At 43.7% G+C, this 24,558-nt stretch overlaps 1 protein-coding gene across 3 annotated transcripts; it reads right to left on the bottom strand.

The window, feature by feature from the left end:
* Positions 1-1,649: 1,649 nt before the first annotated feature.
* On the bottom strand, positions 1,650-13,464 carry TP53INP1 (tumor protein p53 inducible nuclear protein 1). Of its 3 annotated transcripts, none has more exons than XM_087749515.1 (4): positions 13,335-13,464; positions 10,083-10,366; positions 9,269-9,620; positions 1,650-5,135 (listed from the first exon to the last, which is right to left on the bottom strand). In XM_087749515.1, the coding sequence occupies exons 2-4, from the start codon at positions 10,192-10,194 to the stop codon at positions 4,886-4,888; spliced, it is 714 nt and encodes a 237-aa protein (XP_087605641.1). In that variant the 5' UTR covers positions 10,195-10,366; positions 13,335-13,464; the 3' UTR covers positions 1,650-4,885. The 3 variants fall into 3 exon arrangements, with proteins under 3 accessions (XP_087605641.1, XP_087605651.1, XP_087605650.1); XM_087749525.1 differs by having other exon boundaries at positions 9,269-9,617; XM_087749524.1 differs by lacking the exon at positions 13,335-13,464 and adding an exon at positions 10,519-13,316.
* Positions 13,465-24,558: the final 11,094 nt, after the last annotated feature.

Raw genomic sequence — 24,558 nt, 5'->3', positions numbered from 1 at the left:
GTGCACTGCTGGCTCATGGTCAACTTGGTGTCCACCAGGACACCCAGGGCCTGTTCTGCCAAAGTGCTTTCCAGCCAGCTGGCCTCCAGCCTGAACTGGTGCCTGGGGTTATTTTTCCCCCAGGTACAAGATCACATCTGCCCTTGTTGAACTCCATGAGGTTCCTGCAAGCCCATTTCTCCAGTCTGTCAAGGTCCTTCTGAATGGCAGCACAGCCCTCTGGTGTACAAACAACTCCTACCTTCTGCAAGCCTGCTGATTGTGCACTCTGCCCCATGACCCACGTCATTACTGAAGGTTTTTAACAGTGTAAGATCCAGTATTGACAGGGTACACCAGCAGCAACTGGCCTCCAGCTAGGCTTCATGTCACTGATCACAACCCCTTGAGCACAGCAGTTCAGCTAGTTCTTGACGCACCTGCTCACCATCTACCTACATGGTCCATAATTCATCAGTTTGGGAGGATGTTATGGCGGACAGTGTCAAAAGCCTGCTAAAGTCAGGATAAACAACATCCACCGCTCTCCCCTCATCCACTTAGCCAGTCATCTAATTGCAGAATTAGGCATCCTTTCCCCTGCATAAATCCCTTCTGGCTACTCCTAGTCACCCTCTTGTTCATGTTTGGAAATGGCTTCTGGGATTATTTGCTCCCCTGAGATCAAGGTGAGACTGACTGTCTTGTAGTTCCCCCTATTCTTCTTGTCCTTCTTGAGGAAGATAGGAAGGATATTTGCTTTCTTCCAGCCCTCAGGAACTCATTGCTATATCCTTCAAGATAATTAAGAACAGCTTCACAATGACATCAGCCAGCTCCTTCACCAGTCATGGATGTGTCCCATAGATCTGTGTATGGTCTATCTCTTTAAGCATTTCTTAATTCAATCCTTCGCAACCAAGGGTTGATCTTCCTTGTTCTAGCCTTTCCCCTGCCTCAGGGGCCTGCAATTCCCAAAGGCTGGTCTTACCAGTAGAGACCAAGTTAAAGATGACACAGACTACCTCAGCCTTCTCAGTGTCCTTTGTCATGAGGACTCCTGCCCAGTTTAGCAGCAGGCCCACATTTTCTCTAATCTTCCTTTCGCAGCCAATATACCTGTGGAAGGCCTGTTGTCCTTCACATCCCTTGCCAGGTGCAGCTACAGATGCCTTGGCTTTGGCTTCCCTAACTCCATCCCTGAACATTTGCACAGGGTCTCTATGTCCCTCACAGGTTACCTGTCCCTGCTTCCACCTCCTAAATGCTAACAGCAGCCTTCTATACATATTCTTCATGGTGGTGCATGGCAGGAGGATGAAAGGCAATGGATATGAGTTGAAACAAGAGACGTTCAGCCTAGATAAGGAAAAACTTGCCCCCCAACCCAGGCATGCTTTAAGTGGTAATGTGTTTTTCTCTCTGTCTTGTTCCCCCACGGCACTTCTGCGTGCTGATCAGGAAACGCAGCAGTTGGCAGAGATGTGTAACACTCCCCAGACCACGCGTTGTCACTTGATCAGCAATGCAAACTGATTCCCAGAAGAACTTCTGTACTAGAGCAAGCATTCTGAGATACTCCGTACTTGTACCTACCACACCTGAATGGGTTGCTCAGGCATTTGGATTTTGAATGACCTGTAACATAAAAGAACAGACTGACAGTTTTTAATAGGCCATTTTTTATTGAGAGTTAAGATCATGTTTCCCCATGGTGCGCAGAACGCACTATGAAAACAAAATACAGAAGATCGCTTTAGTAAATACACACTGGTTAAGCAATGCTACTTTTTGGCAAAGTGCTGTATTTTGTCGGTTTTCAGCTTGTGTTAAACTATTAAAAATAAGAGCCAGACATTCTTCCATATCAAAAGGACTGCTACAAATAGAGAAGTGGCTCTGGAGAGAAGCTGCCATATATGCATAGACTGATGTACAGTATTAATCCTAACTGAAATGTCCCTTTTGAATCTTCAAGTTTGCTGTGTAGAAGGCACAGTTTAAAATGCAAATCTGTCTATTGACCAATACATATGAAAATACAGTTTCAGCAAGATTCATGAATATCAATCAGTATGAGACAGTGCAAGGCCTCCACTTTTACAAGAAAAAACACACACTTTAATACAATTCAAAAACCATATAAAAAGCCACACAGCTCACTATTAAAACAGAAAACCAAAACAAATCTAATTGCCCAATAGCTCCAGGCACAAAACAGGGCTAGACCAACATAAATACGTAAAACAAATTAACAAAAAGCCATTGATGCAGTACTATCTCACATAATAATATGGTTTCCAATATTACAAATTGAGAAGCACAGCTTTGTGCAACAAAACAGTTTATATCCTGAAAGATATAGGTTTTCATCACCAGAAAGTCATCTAGTAATGTAGTATAAAAAGATCAGTATCTCCCAATTCTAGGAGCAGTCTAAAGTTGCATTTACTTGCCTACTGAGAAGAACGGACCAAGGCTCTCATTGTAATGCCTGGGAGCCTTATACTCTCAACTCCATCTCCCCACTAAGAGTTAAAGGATTACTTACTCCTTCCAACACGGGGAGGTGGGGACTCCATCTTCCTTCATTTCACTTTAAGAAAATTAAAGCTGAAGGAAAGTAGTTACTCTTATATAAAAGAAAAATAATAAAGGAAAGCAGATAATTTTCCTGAGCTAGAAAGTTGGCAGTGAGGAGAAGGAAGTTTAAGCAAAAAGTTGGAGTGACAAAAGTAGATAATCTGAGGCAAGTAAGAGTATTCATGAACAGATGAGAGACTGGTGAAACTACAGCTGTTTGCAGATAAACCAGAGTATTTGGACCACAAAAGAACTGTTGTATGGACATGGGCACATACTACTGCAAAGAGTAGTAACAAAAATCTCTGTTTTGGAAACTCATGATGTGACCAATTTTGTTTTCTTTCGCTGTCCATGTAAAATTCAATGTGTTTTTGGTTTTTTTGTTTTAAAAAAAGGGGGGGGAGCCTAGTGTATCCAGGAAAGCACCTCTTGCTTTTATACATTTAACTATTAGTCAACACCCCTTTGCAACAATCCTAACTAATCCCAGTGAAGCAGGACATCTGCAGTGAAACAGAGGTTATAAATGTTGTTTCCTGTACACTAAGTACGTGCCACAACAATTCCAGCTGCAGAATGTGCAACAGTACCACTGCATCAAGGTTAATCCAAATTGCTGGGGTTTTTGCTTCAGTGAAATTGAAGCATTTGGCTGAATTTAAAATACTTCATAAGTCTGCAATAATTCACATTATTGATCTTGCCTAATTCCAAAGACTCCTCACATGACTCCTTATACTAACTTCTATATAAGGACTACTGGAAGACGTGGGTGAATGTAATGTTAACACTTTAATGCCCTAGGCACTAAACACAAGGAAAAAACAGTATGTCACATTAAGCACTGACAGAAAGGGGGGTAAACTTACTTATACTTCCCCCCTTCTTTCAGTACAGATTTCTGCTTTCTCACCCCCATAGCCATTTAATCTACTTCCCAGACTGATCTATCAGGGTTTGGCATGCCATGCGGCTGCTGTGTATACACATTCTTTGTTAACAGGTGAACTTTGCTTTTTTTTTTTTTTTTAAGTGCCTGCCAACTTCCAAAACATCTCGCACAGTGTTCTTAAGAAATTTACTTGTTAGTTTTGAATGGCTTTTCTTTCCTGTTGGCCCACAGAATTGCTATCCAGTCTCTGCCCACAATGGGCTAGGAGAACAACCACTGCTGATCTATCTCAATTTTTATACACCCTGTTATCACTGTGTTTAGTTCTGTAAGACTGTTTTTCAGCATGCTCTTCTCCCTGCCACACACTGCCCTTCATTTCCAGTCACAATTAACTCAGACTTCATTTTCATAGAGAGAGAAAGAGATAAAATTAGGAGAACTTCTGATAAAACCTTCCTTCTAGCTACTTTTGAGCTACTCTCAAACCGTAAATATGAGACAATCTACCAGTAATTAGCAGCTCAGAAATAGCTATCCATCAGCCTGACTTCTTTAAAGAGCAGTCAGTCAGGTTCTGATGGGATTAAAAGAACGGTCAATACACCATTTTTTTCCTTTAACTAGACTAGAGACTAAATGAAATAGGGCAGGGGAAATACATCTTACAAAGACAGAAAGGGAAAGAGTTAGAGAAAGGGAGTAAGAACTCGAACTGTACCAAGTAAAACCCAGTTCAGCTCTCTGGGTTGTGCATCTACACTTAACCTATAGGTACATTTTTCCTTCCACTCCGCTGTGAGGTACTACATCTGTAACACCAGTGCCATATCATACTGCAACAATATTCAGGGGACATTTAACCCTTTACTGATACCCATATTAAGTACCCAACACACCTACACAGACTCCACTAACACAAGTAGGTACTAGGCAATTTAGATTAGATGTCCTTCTTGTAACAGTTCAGCATAGCTATGTAATATCCACCGGCAGCTATAGTATTTCCTTGTTAGAAAGTAATCATATATGCTGAATACAGACAGATACACAAGCTGTCAAGTACTGGTCTTTAAAGCGTATGGCTAACCTCAAGTTTTCTAACTCCACTTTGATTAATGCAAAATGTTAACCGATTTCCATCTCAGTTAAGTTTCTTTAAAATACCAACTAAGAACCCATCTATATATCATAGTTTATAGAACAGCATACAAACTATCGTACTGATAGGCTTCCAAGACATTGAAATTTAACATCAACATTTAGGACTTGCTGCAAGGTGTTCAGAGATTTATGTGTCATTGCAACACTCGTTACGATTGTGTTTGAGGGACTGATGATCAGCTTCAGATTGACCACACTTACCTATGCATGAAAACAAGAGCAACCTAAAAACAATTAGACCATAGATTAAAACCACGAGAGCGATCAGTAATTGAACTGACGCTGGCAAGGCTGGTGAACAAACAGTCCGTTGTGCTTGATTTGCCGAGAGTGGCAATCCCTGGTGAGGTTTTGGCGACGGAGACCGTTTCTGTTGAGATAGTGTCTTCCATTATGTTCTTTTATCCAGTGGGTAGGACGAAAGCTCTTGTTTTTTTCCAGAAAAGTTGAACGAGTAGCAAGAGCTGTGACGTAGCAGTGAACACGCTGTCCCGTTTCATTTCGGGCCTCCGGTCTAGAAATGTAACAAACAGATATCAGTCATTACTGAGGTGCATTGGAAAGACATGCAAACTATAGAGGGCAGGAGAATATGGACATCAACACCCAGCATTTCAAAAGGGCACCCTTAATCTACTGGACAGACATCTGGGCTGAGGCGAGGTCAAGCCAGCTTAGGAAAAGCACACTGGTGAGTAATGCATAGAGCTGCTGACTCACTTTTAGTGTGAAGGCACCACAACAGCCTTTGGACTTTTGGTGTATTATGCTATCGCGCCCTTCCTTCCCCACCCCACCTCCCTAAGCCCAAGATGCAATATAGATCAGAAACATAAGGCGATGTGTGTCACACTGCTCCAGCTTTAGAAGACTTGCAGTTATCTGCTAGGCAGTTTGGTTTAAAATCATCTTGAACATAAGTGGTTCAGCCTGAAAACAGAAGCAGGCTAATAAGTGTGTTTGGATTGCCAGCCACACAAGTAAACCCAAACCATGTTCATGCAGAGGAATGGGAAAGATAGACGAGTTGTGACACACACGGGAAGCACCTTAGAAGGACTGTTCCTCAACCAGCCCTCTAGATTTCATGAGCAGAGAGTCAGCAGTTTTGGCAAACCCTTACTCCATCATGCACTAGTGAAAAACAAACCAGCAGCCTATGCAAGCAGGGACTGACATATTGAAAAAGGACTTCCCTACTTGACAGAACAATCACTGGTGTTTCCTGAAGCATCCAAAGTAAAACTAAAAATAGCCTGGCAGTTTTAAAAGCAAAGCAAATCCCAAGTCTGAGTGTGACAGCTGGTGTGAGACCAGTGGCACCAGAGCTGCTAGCCTTCTCTCTCCCCGCCCAGGACCCAATGACTAGCTGTCAACTCTGTGGTGCCCAGGGAAGATGTCTGCAAGACCAGGAGCTTGCCCAGGCATAAGCATGAGGTCTCTTGGGAAGTCTGTTTTTCAGCACCAGCATGACTCTGTAATAACATCTCGTCTGGAAGAGCTTAACTTGCATTTACTGTACAATGTCTCTGTAGACACAAGTCTCATCTGCCGTGCCCGTGGTACACCCTTGCAGCCTTGCTCTGGGGGGGGGGCTGCAGGTGCCTGGCACAGAAGTGAGCTCTTCTGCCTCCCCTCACTCCACACGGGAGCAAAATACTCCCTGTCAGCAAGGGAATACTCCCTCCCTTCTACGTTTTTTCTTTTAAATACCCAAATCCGCTTGCTTTTGGCTTCTTGGGTAGCTGGATATGACTGGCTGAAGCCTACAGACTCCAGAATAACCACGTGCAACATGCTGGTTTTCCTCTGTTCATTCACTGGACATTGTCCTAAACTTAGCACTTGAAATACGAAGCAAGAAATCAGCGAATAACACTGCACACATCAATTCACAGTGACTTGTAAACACTTTCTATGCAGATTACACCAGTTTAATTTACATGAGGGTGCCTGCAAATATGGGGCTACTGTTTTCTATGTGGGGCAATCCCTTAACATGTTCAACAGTGCTGGAGGTGGAACTCCAAAGGAAGCCTTTCTGGGGAGAGCTGTAAGGAGCTAGGAGGCCACACCACCTTGTGTTATTAGAACCTGTATTTCCTAAGCATGCCCTTTCTGCACGTCATTAGCTAGCAAAGGGCATCAACTGCTCATACAAAGTGTTGTGGTTTGTTACAAAAAAATACAATTAACCTGACAAACGGAGGAGTTTATACACCATCCTTTTGCTTTGAATTTAAAAAGGAGCAAATAGATTTCTTCCACAAAAGGAGAAAAAAGAATGGTTTAAAATTGCTGGTTGAAGATATTTAAGCTTTTTCCCCTCTTATAAAACACCCTTCCAGCACTGGTTTGCAAACCAACACTCTTCTACTTGCCATTTTAAAGTGAAACTGGGACAGCAGAGGTGGTTTGAATTAGCTGAAAGGCCACAGTCTTCCAAAATGTAGCATTTTGGTATCTTAGTGGTTGCCTTTGGTAGCCTGGCAGTAGTGAGCCCCAGGCGCTGAGAGAACGGGGCCGATGAGCCTCCATCAATATTGTCAAAATGTAATTTTAGAGGGGCTGTGTCTAAAGCCAGACCGCTGCTACACATTGCTGCTGCGCCCTCAGCATCTATTTTCCCAGAAAGCATACGTGTCCTGCTAGTTGCGCTATAAAGCGAGACTTCACAAGAAACATTGAAGGCTTCAGAACCCACCCCAATTAATATTTAAGTAATTTTTCTGCACTTAGCATTTTGGCTTGTTAAAGCAGATGTAGTTAGGCTTGATCAAGTAACATTGTTTGGCACAAAGGTTAGTCCTAAAAACCAGTATTCTTTTGGCAGACAAGGCTCTACAGGAAGCAGTGTTGCTAGCAGCCTGATCAAACAAAAAGCACTGTCCCAAAACAGTAGTACTTACTGTGCCAGTGTGCCTTAAGCAGCTTTTCTTGGCCCTACAATATTAAATGGCCAACCATTAAACCACTAGAGATTTCAAAACAGCTTTTGAAACTTACTGCATTATCAGTGTAATTGATTTTCCCGGTTTCTGTAATCTACCTCAGCTTCAGACTGAAGTCTACTACCAGTTCTGCCACCCAAAATAACCATTATGCAAAAGCCTAGATCCTCTGACAAAGCAACAGCACAGAACTCAGTATGAAGAAACTTACTCGCACACCAGCTGAGGATCACCACACCTTTAGCTTCCCAACACATTAAAGCAGCTTAACTGTACAGCATAATATAACACAAGATTCTTCTCTAGAAGAATTTATAGCAGTATCCCTAGTTCACAAGTCACTGAGAAAAGTCAGAATCTTACCTTGCATGTTACTACCCAATATAACTGATATTTTAGACAAACTGATCTACCGTCTCTCACTAGGGTATGCTTCACAGCCTACGGTTCTCTTGCAGATTCCTTCAGACCCTCATTTTCAAGGTGCTGTGTGCTCATAGCTTCCCCCCATTTAAGTTAAATTAGACCCTTGATGCTTAACATCACAAACTGCCCTCCCCAAATATTTATACAAATGCCCTGTTCTCCAAGATTCATGGTATCAGCACTATACTTCAATATTGTACAGCAGCATGTCATCTCAAAGTCACCCATTTCTTTGAACTAAGAACTTTAAATATGGCAAGGAGGTGGTCAGAAAAGTCAACGGGCATCTACCTACAGCAACTCTACCACTACACTCATTTTTTTCCCCCCTATGTAACAAAGCTTACTATACTATGATTTTTTTTCCCAGTTGTTTCTAACTGTAGGCACCAGATGGAAGGAAAAAAGTCAGTCTTTGTTATTAACCAGGATTCACAAAATACCCAATTATTTCCAAATCATTTCCAAATGAATGAACACGTGGGCAACTGCAGAGCCATGATGGCAAAAATACTCTATTTGTATACATTTATGTACGCTGTACTTGTATAGCTCTATACACTGGACAGTTACTATTAAAAAAGCAGTGCACAGCAAACATGCATCTGCAATAAATTCCACATGGCCAGATCTTTAGGATCCCAAAAATCAAGCAGCACTGCTTCTTACCTTGCTAAAAGTAGAAGTTTGCAGTGCAATTTTTTGCCTTGAGGGGAGTAAGTTTTGTGGAATAATTCAGTTTGATTTTGTTCCACAAGCCACCTGTGGAAAAATTTAACCCTGTCCTAATCTATCACTAGGTTGAGGAACAAAAAAATACCAAGACAGACTTCCTTGTCAGGATAGTTAAAAGTAATATTTTTTCATCTCGCGAGGTGACTAAAAGGGTACTGACTAACAGTTATGAAAAATACACATAGCTATGGAGGGGGTAAAGTGCTTTCAAATCTATGTTATCAGCTGTATGGTTAACTGCCACCAGTTTCAACAGGAGTGGAGCATATTCTGCAAGGGAACAATTAGGCTCCATAAATATTCATTGCAGCATCAAAATAGCATACCAAACTCTTTCCTGACACAGTCATCTTGTATAACATTTTTCTAAGCAGGCAGGCAGCTCTGACCACCCTACCCACCTTGTGTAGTATTCGTGCTTTATTCACTTGCTCTGAAATAAGATGGAAAATTCAGTATTAAGTGTCTAAGGTGACCAAGCAGAAACCAGATATTTTCAGCAACAGAGCTCCTTGACGAGAGAAGTCAGACGTACCTGGGACTACCCGGGCTGTGAAACTCCTCATCTCCACATCCAGTCTCGTTAAGGCTGTGACAGGTATTGTGGACAGCATACACAGACATGCTGGGATGCTCTATTAGGAGGTTCTCCATCGGACTGGTTTCCACTTTGATAGTGGTTAATCCACCTGCAGTAAAACATGGGGGAGGGGTGATAAACCAGCTCTCCTCCATGGGACACGACTCAAACTGGATGAAGCAAGATTCGCTGGCCTCCGGCAAGTGTTCCAAGGGAGACGGTAAACAAGAGAAGACGGGCGAGCCATCTGCGGACGATGATTCAGTGATATCTGCTTCCTCCACGGAGCAATTAGTGCAAGTGTCTGCTGCAGGCCATTAGTCAGTGGAGAAGAACCCATGGACGTTGGTGATTGCAGAAGGTCAAAAACAACAAGGTTGCATGTAGCCAGAAACAGGATATATAAAAAAAAGAAACAGAAATAAACCCCTATCAGCACGTATACAAATTTTTATTTTTTTTAAAAAGCAAGGGGAGGGAAAAAGGGAGTTCCCTGACAAGCCACGCTAGACATACAAAACAACTGTTATCAGTAAAGCAATACAATTGTGTAATAAGTCAAACATATTTTATCTGTACAAGTGGTTCTGCTGAAGCCTGTGTCAGGCTTATAAACCTGACATCACTTTGCTCATCAGTTTACATAACATGTTCTGGTACATTTGTTTGTAAGACACCCTACACTCTAATCCACCCCGGTTTTGCTTAGGTAAAGTTTCTCCCAAGCTACTGGTTTCTAAGCAGAGCTTATGTTTGACAGATGTCTTACCTATAAAGTCAACCAGAATCCACTCGTCGTCTTCTTTCTCACTGAACTCTGGCTCTTCGCTGGACAAGCTATTAATCTCTCCCATGAGCATGTTATTTAACCTCTGGAACATTACTAAGGAAGGAACAAGACTTTGGCTGGTAGGTCTTTATATCCAAGGTTCAAGGCACAGATCACACTGTACTAGAAGAGTGGCACAGACTTCAGATTAAAGTGCATAGATGCTTTATCAGCTTAGGTACGGGACATGCAGAGGCATGACTGGTAAACAGTTTATGTGAAACCTGCAAAAAATGATGACAGGGGTCTTAATGACAAAGCAACAGGTAACATGCCTAGGGAACAAATTAAAAACCCTCTTGTTAGTGCAGTCTGAGGCACCAGTGAACATTTGTCCCTAAGGACTTTTGCACAGAAGCCTTGTGCCCACGCTCACCGAGGTGCTCCCCCAGCTCCGTGCCCGTTTTCCTCCTGGTCAGAGGGCGATGCAAAGAGCCAGCACACATTTTCTGCTCCAGACATCACATCTCCTCTGTTGACCCAGCCTCACACCTCACCCAGGCTCCTGCAAGGGCTCCCAGGGGTGCCCAAGGCAGCGTATCTTCTCTCTCCCATCACACACAGTTCAGGGCCACTGCCAAAAAGTTAACGCACTAGGAAGGCACATCCCCTCTTCAGGTTCAAAGTGCACTACATCGTTACCGGTGGGCTCCTTTTCACAGCGAGTGCCCAACTAGTCATATATGGTAAGTCAAAGTAACAAGGAAAAGTAACTCATATAGTTAATTAAAAACAACGTTTATTTCTCAATACGCTTCCCTAAATCTACACGTAATGAGTCACCATAAGCTTGAATGCTACATTTGGCAGTTAAGATGAAAAATTCCGTTACTACAGAGAAGCTGAATGTTCAACCACCTCCGATGACAGCATGCTTACTGCCTTTGAATACTGATGTATGAGCCAATAAATAGAAGCCATTAAAGTAGCCATTTAAGTAAAGACTATATGTGAAAAATATTCACTGTTTTAACAAGTTAATTTCACCATAGTAATATTTGAATTACCACAGCATGTCAGAATTATTACAGATTAAATACCTGTTTAATAATTAAATAGGAAAGAAGATATGCATGTAAGAGGGTATGAGTGTCTGTGTTCAGAAAGAGAAAGGGAGTAAGACACACTACACTAGACAAACCCAGCCATTAAAAGAAGATACAACCCATAAAGAATATTATTTAAGGCCAGTATACCTGGCTTCATCCTGTAACTCCAAACAACACTAAAGGGTCATTTTGGCCTCCTATGTCATCCCACCCCAGGACACCAGACCCCATCACCTACTTGTTCAATGCAAGGACAAGCACCTGCTCCATACAGTGCTGCTCCTATAGACATTTATGCAGCTACCTCTTTATTCAAACAGCACAAAAAGATAGGATTAGAATTTAGAGTAGCCTTCAGAAGCAATATGAAAAGGTACAGCCTAACTCAAGAAGCTATGCACTCTAGTTCTTCGACAGGAACTATCAGCTGCAGGAAAAGACAAGACTAGGAACAAATGGCTCAGCTGCAGTAGCGATGAAAGGCTGGTTTTTAGGACCACACTTGAAAAATCAAACATCTGGGCGCTCTTTAAGAGATCAGAAGTCTAAAGAAAAATGATAAAATTTAAGAAATTGAAAGGCTTAACAGAGGGAAGGAAAAAACGACAACAGTAGTCAAATATGTGAAGAAAGAGGTAAGCATTTATTCCCTTCTTCTACATTCACAGCAAGCAGAAGTGGCTTTTAACTGCAGTCAAGTTCAATTTTCAGTGGTTACTAGCAGGAAACGCTTTTAACCATTAAGGTCGCTAAGCCCTGGATGGGTAACCTAAGGAAACACCAAATGCCCACAGTGTTCCTAAGCATCTTCTTGAGAAGGTTTAAGTGCTTCAATTATAGACAGAGCTTGCTACAGATAAGGAAATGGACTTCAAGTGAAAGCTTGAAGTCCGTAGCTTTCCAGTTATGTTCCACATCCATCCCTAACCCTCTCCTGCGTAAGGCCTAGGGACAAGAGAGTTCGGGTTTTCTCGAGGCTAACTGGCACGCCATAGGACAACCGCTGATCAGCGCTGGCTTTCCCCATGCTCCCATTGCCACAGGCGTGGGGTGCCTCTTTCCGAGATCAAGGCTGGAAGTACCGCCAGGCCAGGGCTGCCTTGTCGTTCTGCGTGGAGCAAGGGGAGAGCTCACACTCCCCTGTTAAGGCTCCACAGGCATCACAGCCACATCAAATAAATAACCTCTAACGAGGAAAAGGGAGATCGCTGTTCCTGAGAACATAAGCTAAACACACTAGAGCTTTTGACCCACAAATGCCTTTCTGTAGATCCAAAGCAGGTTGTCCCATTTTCCCCTTCCTCCACCCCAAGGAGGATCCAAAAAAACACCTGAACCATTTAGAAACTGGTTGATGTTTTGACATCCCGTAGGACAAATGCCTTTAAAAACGCCACACTTGCATGCTATTGTGCAAGTCGGATGGGGACCAAGAAGCAAGGTTGTTATCAAGGGCCATCGTTAGAGGAGGCGAATGAGACAGGGCTGAAAGAGAGGTAGTCTGGTTCTTAGACAGGAACTGTCAGCTGCAAGAAAAGACAACACTAGGAACAACTGGCTCAGCTACAGCAGTGGCAAAAGGCTGTCACGGATAACACACCCGATGCATGCCAACAATATTGTATTGTTGCATAAAAAAAATGGTTTTTTTTTCTTTCTCTCCTAGCAGAGGAGATGGGGTACATGCTAAGCAAAAAAAACCCAAACCAAAACAAAAACAAACGGAAAGAAAAGGCACCCCCGACCCTGCGGCTCCCGCCGTGCCTCCGCCCCGCCGGCGCCGCCAGGAGGCTCCCGACCGCCGCGCTCGGCGGAGCCGGCGGCGGAACGGACCGGCACGGCCCGCGGCAGCTGCGCACCCTCCCGGCCGCGCTCCCGAGCCCGGCCCCGCCGCTGGGCGGGGGGAGGACACGACTACCGGCTGCTCCGCAGCCGGGAACGCGGCGAAGCCCCGCCGGCCTCCCTGTTCTCGGGGAGCGGGAGAGAGAGAAGCCGGGACGGACGCACGGGGAGACGGGAGCTCCGCTGCTGCCCTCCACCGCCTCGCCCGGGCACTCGGACCACCGCTGCATCCCCCGCCGTGCCCCAGCCGGGACGCGGGCAGCCTGCTCGGCCCCGGCCCCGCGGACCGAACCGAACTCACCCGGACCGGACCGCGCCGCTCCCGGCCCCGCGGCCACCCCAGCTCCGCGCCCCGCGGAGCCCCTTTGTTGTTACGGCCGCCGCGCGCAGCTGACGGCCCGGCCGCCCGGCCCCGCCCCTCCCCGCCCCTCCGCCAATGGGCACCGCCGCCGGCTGTCGCTAACGCACGTGACGGGCGGGCAGGGACGGCGGGCGGCTGTAGGCGGGCCGGGCACCTCCGGCCGGCCGACTGACTGACTGACTGACTGACCGACCGACTGACCCCCTCCGGCCGCCTGACTGACTGACTGACTGACTGACCCCCTCCAGCCGCCTGACGCGGCCCCGGACCGGCCGGGGGTGGGAGCCGCCCCAGTCCGCAGCCGGCGCCGGCCGGGCAGGTACCTGCGTCCTTCGGAAGGTGCCGAAATCAGCGGGCGGTGCGGAGCCGAACTGTTGTAGGTGCAGCGCACCTGGACAATTCAGGATTTGTCGCGGTTTCAGTAGTGCCCGGTAACTTGGTTGGTACCAAGCGACAATAACATTTTGTATTAAAGTACAAGGTGTGCAACGCGAGTGTGCCGCAGTTGCTGGAGTCCAGATAAACTTCACGATCTTTTAACCTCAGTGCTTAATAATATCTTTTTTGTACGCTTTTTTTTTTTTTCTTGTAAGGACAAAGCTTTTCTATGTAAAACAAAATAGAGAAAGTACATTTTGGAAAAACACCGAAAAGTGTCTTCCTGCAGCTGGGAACAGGCTGTGCAATTTGACTGACAAACTGCCTAGCTGTGCGGTTTGCGATATTTTTGCAAAACCTTCAAATATCTGGTACTTGATATTTTTCTAGGCTGAACTAACCCTTCCTGAATTATGAGATCAACTTGATTTTTGTAACGTCGGCACTGTCAAGGGGCGTAAACTGATTGTACGTTTGGTTGAACTTTCGGTTTGTAAGTTGAAGCGAGCCGGGAACAAGCCCAGCAAGCCTCTTCCATTTCCAGTGACAGGGGCTCCGAGGTTGGAGGGGGGAGAGGAGATGGCAGAAGCAGCGCCTGTCTGCGAATTCGAGATAGGCGAGACGGAAAATTAAATTTACGGAATAAATGCCCCAAAGAATTTATCTGAATTGCAAAATTACATTGTGTTAGAACACGTTAATTAAGGTGCTACAAAGCACTTAGTGTAGACAAGAACTGTCACGTTTGGCAGCTGGGTTACCTTGGGTCAACAACAACAACAAATGTTAAACATGTAGTCTTTGTTGATATGGACTGTTATATTAAGCAGGACGTGTTAATCAATTAACATAATGTATTTTTCCAGTGTAGGCAAGCCCTAGGAAGGCTTGTATTTGAGATACAGACTCATAATGAAGTTGAAAGGCCAGTGTTTATATTTCTTAAAGTCCCCTGAGAAATAATTAAAGGGATATAAGCTCTTCCCTTTCTGTAGCGTTGCTCTCAATTTCTTTCCTCTTCATTTCACTTACCTTATTTCTTAATTCCCTGTCGTCACAAAATGGTGGAAACAATGACTGGCGTATTCTTTCCTCCAAATTGCATGGCTGTTGGTAGGAGAGGGGCAGATCTGAAAGCTACCCCTCTTCTCAACCTGGCAACCAGCGTGCTTTTGTTCCAGATCTGACAAGTACTTAGGCATATGAATGGCTACAAATGAAATAAATTACGTGTGTGTACTTGAATACCTGCTGACCAAGAGCTTGGGTATTTCATCCTGCGCTCACGGAGGTCAACGACAAATTTTCTGGTGATTGCAATGGTGCAGGTTGTGGCCTCATATGCTTTATCCAAAGTCTTTCAAATCAATTAGCCTTTCTATTGATTCTAATGGTTGTTAGATCAGGCCCTCAGACAGCAAAAGAAATACAGTCACTTTGGTCTGGGGCTTGCTGGACACAAAAGCTGACTCAGGGACTGGCCTTCCCTTGAGGAATTTGATTTTTGTATTTGTATTACAGAAAAAAAAAAAGTCTGGAGGGATCTCTGGAGCAAGGGAACCGTTCTTGTTTCCAATACGCGCCCTTGCGTGACTCTGAATTATTGGTAGGAGGTAGCAGAGAGTCCGTTGTACTTTCTGTGTGCTCGGTGGCAGCTTAATGGCACAGCCATTGCTGTGCCTGCAAAAATTTCCCCATGCGTCCAGAGTGCTCTGTGTGTCATAGCAATAGCAAAGAATTGGGCAGCGGTCCCCTGTTATTTGAACTTGTATTGATTTTTCAAGGTCCTACGCATTAAGGCAAGGCATGACCTATTGTCCGGGTTCCCACTATGATGAAATACTACAGCAGCATTTAGCAGGCACAATATACGTCTAGCCACAGAGTACAGAAACACTGACCTTCCTACGACACGACCTGTGAGTTACAATGAGCACATTGAGCTTATAACAAAGCACTGCCATGCGTCATGCCGCTTGGAGAGGCCCTACTCCGCAGACGTGCCTGTTTCAATGGTAGGTGAGAACGCAGATCTACCTCCGTATGAGAAACACGGAGCAGCAGGAGGGAGAAAGACGCCAAATAGAGCTTCCGCAGACTAAAAAAAAAAACTCCCTCTGAACTTTGGAGAAGGTATATTCTCTAGACAAAGATAAATAAAAAATCCTTTCCAAAAAATGTGTAACAAACCACTTGATATCACTCCGAGTGATTTGTACGAACAAATCCATTGTTCCCATGCAGCATGAACCTGGCCTATCTCTACAGGAACCTCCACACCATTCACCTTTGTTGAAATGTGTGTCATTGGTTTAAGGTCAGTGCAGCACAGCTACCAAGACCAAAGTTTCAGTTTAATGTTCAGTTAAAAACTGATGCTCTGAACCTAGTGGTGATTAAGACCAAGTCTAATGCCTTTTGCCCCATGGAATATAGCTTCCATCTGGCCGTGGCAGAAGGTCCTGTGCTGTATGGGAAGAGATTCTGTGTGATTCTGCAAGATCACCGCTGTCAGATAGGTCTTGGTCTGTCCTGCTGAATACAATATGCAGAAATAGTGGGGGTTTATAATTCAAAAAATATCTCAAGCTGATGGTTAACCACAATGAAATACTTTTTTTTCCTGTGGAAAAGATACTAGCTGCTGTTCAAAAGAGTCCAAGCTTTCCTGTCCAAGTTTAGGTACAAACACTTCAAACCTGTTGTTTAAAGCACGAGCAGTCTGAACAGATCCAAGCTTAAAAAAGCACAGTCTGACATTTGTGTCCTTGCACAAATGTCAGTCCCTTTTTTGAAGTGGGCTTCTAGATTTAAACATCAATCTCAATGAAAATGGGCACTTCCTTTTCTGCTCTTCTTCCTCTGACTTTAGCTAGTGCAAAGGTTTCTGCAACATTGGCTTAAAGTTACCAGATTGACTGTTCCTGCTGTAAGTCACAAGTTTCTAATGCTGTTTTCCCAAACATCAAGTTAAAATTTTGAGTAAGAGCAGGCCTTTCCAGACTTTTATGCAAAACAGGTGCTAGAGACCTGTTTCTGTATTTCTAGAGCATGAACTCAGCAAATTCAGGAATCCAATTTTGACATGACTAGGAGCCTCATGATTTGGCTGAGCGAGATCCAAGGACATGATCCTCCAAACCAGACTGAAAAAGTTGAGGGATTCAGTTTTCCGTGGAAGAACTATTATCTTAAAACATTAAACCTGTTGTCCTTTTCAGCAAAGAGTCCTTCTTAGAAAAAAACCTCTTTTTTCCTTAGAAACTGTCAAAATGCAATTCCTGCTTTTCATACAGTTCGAGAGCAAAACCAGGTACAACTCTGTCTTCAAATTGTCATTGAAAGGAAGCCATCGTAAATCATAGCCAGATTAAAAAAATAACGGTAAGCTTTAGCCATATTTTGAGCTTTTTTCCTCTGCTCTGTCAGAATAAAATCCTCTCAGAAGTCAGTATAGATTTCCATGGTCTGCATAACTCTGTTTTTTTCTAGAGCACCTTCAGTGTTGGCATTTGGATCATTAGCTCGGGCTGGAGTGCGTTGGGCGCCTCGGCAGCTCGTGCTGCACAGCTGTGCCAGCCAGCAGAGAGCCAGAGGCAGATGCCTCTTCTTGTGTCATTACGTGAACGATTTTTCTCCTGAGCCCAGAGACATTCATCAGACATTTTCCATGGGGATTGTCTGTCCCCTTTCATGTTTGTCTCTTGTACTAGAAAAAGTCCAGCATGGCTTCACTGCTCTTGCCTGAACCTGTCCTCTCCTTCACGCACTCGGTAATAAAAGACCCTACTGTACTTCTGGGTACAACCAGGAATCGTGCTGCCTCACTGTCTTCCTCTTGGCCCTGTGATTAGAGAGGCTTTCCAGAAGCACGTCTCCCGCCTAAGACAGTCGAGTAAAGCGCTCTTATCATCCAACGGAGCAATGACCGGTGAATTTTTGACTTTGACATTGAACATGCATTTGTTACATTTATGAAATTCCTACACGCTTCAGATGTTTGACGGGTTATTACCATGGTTATTAACACTTCTTTTTTTTTTGTTCTTTATTTCAGTGGTGGTCTTAGGATGATGGGCATCCCACAGTCAGCATATAGGCAAGTGTGCCTGATCTGCACTGGGGAAAGCTGCTGCAGTTTCATGTCAGTAAAAATTTGTTCTTAAGCATCTACTACAGGTTGAGTTTAGGAGGAATTTACCCTGGTGTCATAATTTATTTTCCTGTGCTGGATTTATCTTCGTAATGATTGTAACTTAATGTTCAGTGAGAGGATAAGTAGGGCTTCTCTGTCTGTAGCATATCTGTGCTTTAAATCATATGGGAATGACAGACAGTGTGCAAGAGAGCTTCCTCCTTAAATTGCCAGCTCGAAGCGTGTTTTGTTGTGTGGCTAGCCATGCTTAAAACCCTTCCTTGAATTTTTCTGCACAACCGCAGAGTCAGCAGACACACGCTGTTCACATCTCTGAGGCAATTTTAGTCTCACCAGTGATCCATTTGTTTCCTTTCAGCTCTCCCACTGATTCATATGCTTCCTAAAATAGTGAGCACTATCTTTGTTCTGTTGTGACGAGTTACAAAAGAATTAGCAACATCAGTTTAGCACCAAGTAATATGAATCACATCATATACTTGGATGTGCTTGCATTTCAACTGTAAGACTCCGTCCAATTGCAAATTAGCATTATTTTTGAAAGATCTCTTGGCCTTTGCAGGGCACAAAGCCACACACCATGATTCTGCGTTGTTATTCTTTTCAGCCACGGATGTTTCTTGCAAATCCTGAGCCCAACATTTCTCAACATAGCTCAGACTGGCCCCAACAGATAAATAACAGAAGGCCAAGTACTTCTGAGAGAAGGTCAAATAATGTCTATTGCACTGGAGCCTGAGATGACCACGGTGGACAAAGAAGATGTGACCTTTCCTGCTCCCAGGTCTCAGGCATTGAATTGGTATTAAAGCCAATCAATACTTCACAACATCCTTAGCTCGCATGCTCAAACCTAATTGTAGCATGGCATATATACAAATATATACGCGTGTCTTTGTGTATCTCATAAATTATTTATACAGTGTATTACAGTATATATGTACGTATATGTAGTTTACACACGGAGGAATTGACTTGGGATCCCAAGCACTTACTGACAGGTTCCCTTTCTTGCTTAGGTCAGACGTGATGAGCGCCAGCAACTCTGTGCCAGCTGAGTTCTGCTGAATGAATAAATAGCGTGGGAGGTCTTGTCTGTCGGGCTAAGCATTTCATAGAAGCCAGGTGCAAGAGCCATCGTTGCATACTGAATCGCTGCAACTCAGAATCTGGTATTACAGTCATCTGAAGAGCTCTTTTCAGATAGCATTTTAAAACTGGCTCTGCACAATAACAAATTAATGAGGTCCCAGCCTCTGCAAGATTTGTGCTAATGAAGCCTCCAGGCAAGAGACAGATCCTGCCAGATACCCTTCCAGTCTGGAAAAGTTAGTGTTCACAGCCACGTATAGCTTCCCGGCATAACAATGTAACTCCGCAGACGACAGCAACGATTTCAGTAAAACGTGCCAGCAAGATGATCTTGTCCAGCCATCAGAGCAAGAGACCCGTAGTTCCAGATTTAGTTGTTAACCTGTTGCGTGGCTTTGGGCAGACTACGTAACTCTGCCTAAGTTCCTCATAAGTAGGATGTGGTCGGCTAGTCAGGCACTCCACCGGGATGATGCAAGAGAGTTGTTTGCAGTTAACCCTTTTTACTATGGGCTGTCTAAGAACTTTTCAGATAGCTGTAAGTTGTTGGAAAGGTTCTTGGATAAGATGAAGGAGAGCTGCCCCTGGGGTATTCTTCCAGCTGATGGTTCAGCTGGTGTCAGGTCCAAAACCTAGAGAAAGTAAGTTAGTATGCTTCAATTCTTAGAGATCTACACCAAAACAGCACTTCTTGGCTATGAGTGACAGTGTGACAGAATGTGACAACTTGACAGTCATGCCCTCTGTCTCCAAGCACCTGGTATCCCCCTGGGCTCAACCCCAACAGTTGATGTGCTAAGAGCCATTTGCCTCACCTGTGCCAGTGCTTCAAAACATGCTACCTGAGGTATTTTAAAGATACATCTTTCACCGTGCTGTGGTGAAAGTGCTCAAGTATTAGAAATTTTTTTTATAACAATGTTCCTGGCAGAAGCAGGGCCTTAGAGCGTCTTCCAGGGTTTTTGGAAAAACATTGTGACTGGTTGTGACAGACTGAGGAATGTGTTGTGAGAAAACAGGCAGTTCAAGAGAAGAGCTAAATAAAAGGCACTGAAGTTGAAAGAACTCTTTTTCTCTGGGCCTGAATTTTAGACATATTATCACTCGAATGTCAGTGCTTGAATAATTAAGGTGGTGTAATGAGATGTAATTGCCAGAGCTGGAAGGACAGTAAACATAACTGCGCTATTATCAGGACAAGCTGAGCTTCCAATGGTGCAACAGGTCAAACAGCTATAATCATGCCACCCTACCTGGAACAGGATAAGTGAAGGGGCCACGTGCAGGCTGAACATGAACATACTGTACCTGGGCTCTGGAACTATAATTAGAGCAAAGCTGAAGGTTTATAGATCCCAGGGACAAAACAGCACAATAAAGCTTAAAAAAAATTGAAAGTAAGTTGGAAGAAATAGAAGTTTACTATTCAACAGAGCAATGTCACGTTAATTAACTACATACCTGGGATTGATAGTAAAAAAAAAGTAAGATGCTATTTCAGAATAGGAAATCTAAGATTTTATGTCTGGTCAACAATAATCCACTGCAAAAACACAGACTGAGGAGCAAATGAGTAGGGAGCAGCCCTGCAGAAATATTCTGGAGGTTGCATACTCTTTCAAAAAAAGCAAACTACATATTGAGAGGTACAAATATAAATAGAGGCTATAAAACACGTGAAGTCATTCTTCCACTTTTCTCAGTATTGGCAAAGCTCAGCTGGATCTCAGTGAGCCTGGCTTGGGGCACCATGCTTGGGAGAGATAAAACACTCATCAGGCTACAGAGGAGAGCAATATGTATGAACAGAGCTCTCAAAAAACACAACTTACATCAGAAGGCTGGAGAAATACAGGGTGCTGGCTCTAGTGAAGAGAAACCTGACAAAAATACGAGAGCAGTCTTCAAAAATAAAGATATTGCAGATTAATAAGACATTCCATTGCAGCAGAAATAGACTTTGGTTAGACATTAGGAAAAACTTTCTAAAAATAAGGCTAGTGATGCATTAAGCTAGATTGCCTGGGGATTGTAAATCTTTTTATAAAGAGATCAGATAAAACTTAGTCAGGAATGACAGATAAAATTCATCCACCTGCAGAGAGTGGGATGGTATAGATGACTTCTTGAGATTCCTTTTCATCTGTATTTTCCATGATCATCCAAAAGACGAGTGTTTGGTTTTTTTCAGACTTGCTTGTTTATTCATGCTATTCACTTGCTTCTTCATCTTGGAAATGGAAATCCCATTATTCAGTCCCAGTCAGCACTGACTTCAGGTTTTTCTTGTACTCTGTAGCAACACAATGTGACTGTTCAAGTTGCAAATACATCAAGACAAAGTTTAAAATGGTGTTAGTTAAACTAATAACTTTGAAGCGACAATCATACTAGTCAAAATACTTATCGTTGGCTTCAAATGAAAAGATTTCATGAAAACAAGTTCTAAGTCGTGAGTCTCAGGTAATTGACGTGGTCCCTTTGACACTTCAAAGAGACCATGCTGTTTGGATGAAATATGCAAGTTTACTGGGACAGGCAAGACGGAGTCAGGAATGAACCCATTTGAATCCACTCTGCAAAGCAGCTGTTCCCGCTCTGGCGTGCCACAGGGGAAGCAGGAGACTTGTTACCATTTCACCACGCTGCCAGAGCCCATCGACACTTTGCATCCATATCCATATCCGCTGCCAACAACACAGAGCGACTTGGAGTCCCTCTAACACAAAGGAGGCGGCAGGTGGATTTAAAGCCTGCCAACAGTGCTCTCACTGGACGACTGGGCCCTTCGGTGGAATAAACCTGAGATGAGCTCAGCAATTTAGGCCTCCTCTTGCTTCCATGGATGCCTTTGGTGTTTTTCTTCCCCCAGTGTTCCTACGGCGGCAGAATCAAAGCCTAGAACAGCTAATGCTTCTGCTTATATCCTGGGAGATTTGGGCAACGTTTGACTATGTTTCTGTCTCCACGTAATCTGGTTATTACTGAGAGAATTTTAGCTCACCTTCAAATTATTTCACCTCCCTTACGGTGATCCTTGTTGCAACATGCTAAGGCACTTGGCTCCTGAGCCTTATAAAAAAGATAAAGTGCTTCTACCTATTATGATTAACATTATTTTGCTAAACATGGAGGGCACTTTGGCTGCCCTCCCCCCAGGTTGCTACAGCAACACACATCTGTAAGGAGTCATTCTTCTAATTGTGTCTATTAGGCTTATATAAGAGTATTTCAGTGATCCTGAAAGCTGTGGAAAGCACGGCTTGAGGTCTGGCTGAAGATGAACCTCATGCTCCAAATGCTAACAAAATTATTTTAAACTTCCTTCTGGTGTAATTGTGTTAGTCATGGCGAGCAGGAAGCAGTGCAGTGGCTCGCTGAGCTGGGCAGGTTTGCTTGCTTCTCTGATGGAAAGGAGCACAACAGGCAGCTTCTGAAATGCATCTCTGGAACAGAGGAAACAAGAAGTGAGCTTGCATTTTGTTTGCAATACATTATTTTATGATCAAGCAAAGGAAATTAGAATGCAAGCCCAGCACGTAATGATGCCAGATTAATGATTAATACTTCACAGCTAAATGGTGCCAGATTAATGACTAACACTTTACAGCTATACATTGCTTTTCAAATAAAGCCAATGTGTGAAATACATATAGACGTACAAGTCAACAACAGAGACAGTGCAGCAAATGTCTGATTGACACCTTTGACTGGAGCAATCTGAAAGCTGCAGGGCCATGTGGAAACTTTCCAGGCAACAGCAGTGCCTTTCTCACGCAAGAAAACTATTCCACTTTCCACACAATAAAATTAAATGAAGAAGTTTGTACTAACTAGCTGCTTATTTTATTAGCTCTTTCCTCCAAGGGTGTTTTTGCAACCCAGATCATTGTGTGCGAATAACAAACACTTTCTGAAAACTTGGTCTACTTGAGACGCTTGTCATTAAAATGTTAGCAGAAGACACTGACTTGCTGTTACATGACATTACACCACCACACTTGCCGTGTTTTGCCGATGCTGTGACTCATCATAGGAGTTTGCTAGAGACCGGCTATGGAAATGCCATCCAATTGCAATAATTGCTGGCTAGAACCTCCCGAAACAAAGAAAACGGCATCTTTAAAGTGAGACAACTATGTCTAATTACAGCCTATGATGGTCATGTAATAATATAACTGTCCAAACATAACAGTATGATTGTTCAAATATGTAACTCCATTCATCCAAAAGAAATTTAAAAGTTTCAAAAATCAACATGCTAACTCTTCCCAGATTCTCATCCTGTGTTGCAATGGAATTACAGATCAGGCTGGAATATTACTTACTGTGTAGAATATGGAGTGACGGTCTTTTCACACAATGTTTTCAGATTACAGGGAAGTGTAAAAACAGCACTTTGAATAAAAGTTTCTCCTCGCTTTATTTTTAGTACAGCTACTGGGGGGACCACAAAGTAACTCACAGTTGTGTATGTGTATGAGGTTGATCTTGAAATGTTTTTATGTTAAAAGATGATAATGGCCTAGATAGAATAAAAGGTGAGAAAAGTACTCCCTACACTCACAGATGCCAAATCCCAATGCCAGCCACATTTAATAACTTGCTAACTCTAGGCTAAAATAGGAATCACCATACTTGGAGTAACTTATTTTATCTTTGCATCAGGATGGATGGTGCTGGAGTCTTTGGATAGGAATTAGACCGTGGGGCTGAATGCTCGGTAGGCGAAATTGCAACACCGAAATGCACTGGCTTCCCTTTGTCAAAGAGGGGGTGGGGAAGAGGCAACGTGGGGGAAGAAGGCGAACAGAGAAGTTCTGCGGCTTAGCATTTCCAGTGCAAGCGCTGACCTACGTTGACCTGCCTCCCAGAACTGAAGCTTTGCCACACTGATGCAGAAAGGATTACTTCCCCATGGTTTTTAGTCGTCAATCTTCCAACCTAAAGCTCTTTTCTCCTTAAGGTTCTCAATAATTCTTCTGTTTCAGCAACCAGAGAATCGCCATAAATCACCTTTCTACATCAGCACCTTTCCCCCTTCTGTGCTCTCTAAGGGCGTTTTGTCATTGATCTCGTCTGCCCTGCAACTCTTTTCACTATTTTAGCTGCATTTAATTAGCATGACCGTTTATAATGCTCAGAACTGAACTCTGGACTGTTTGTGGATTTGAGAACAGTTGTTTTTTAAAAGGTGGTTTAGAAATGCTTTGAGATCCCACATCACCAGAAAAATGTGGGGAAGTGCAAAGCAGGGCAGTAGCTAGGCATCTCATTTTTCCAGCAACTGCTGTACTTAGCAAGTTATTATGGTCGGCTGATAAGGGACACTGTGGAGGGAGAATGTTTCCACCTACCCCTGCAGATTTCAGTATTACAAATCCCAGGTATGTTTGTGCCCTGAAGCCCTCTGCAGAAGATCCTCCCAGTTCTTGCCCAAGCGCGTCCCCTCTCCTAGGCCCCCTGGATCTGGCAAATCGCTTTGGCCAAGCAGAGCTGGGAGGGACTCTCTTTGAGGAGTAGCAACGCCATCCGTAA

This window comes from Nipponia nippon, unplaced genomic scaffold (genome assembly GCF_047370975.1).
Source record: "Nipponia nippon isolate SJK-2023a ecotype South Korea unplaced genomic scaffold, ASM4737097v1 scaffold_1, whole genome shotgun sequence".
Taxonomy (NCBI): domain Eukaryota; kingdom Metazoa; phylum Chordata; class Aves; order Pelecaniformes; family Threskiornithidae; genus Nipponia; species Nipponia nippon.
The sequence above is the reverse complement of the archived record's forward strand: the minus strand, read 5'-3'. Positions and strand labels throughout refer to the sequence as shown.

What these genes read in the sequence shown, in the direction of transcription:
- TP53INP1 (XM_087749515.1), bottom strand. Translation starts at nt 10,194, where the DNA reads ATGTTCCAGAGGTTAAATAACATGCTCATGGGAGAGATTAATAGCTTG. An exon ending in GATTCTGGTTGACTTTATAG is followed by an intron (nt 9,621 to 10,082) that starts GTAAGACATCTG and finishes AATGGCCTGCAG; the next exon opens with CAGACACTTGCACTAATTGC. An exon ending in CACAGCCCGGGTAGTCCCAG is followed by an intron (nt 5,136 to 9,268) that starts GTACGTCTGACT and finishes TTACATTTCTAG; the next exon opens with ACCGGAGGCCCGAAATGAAA.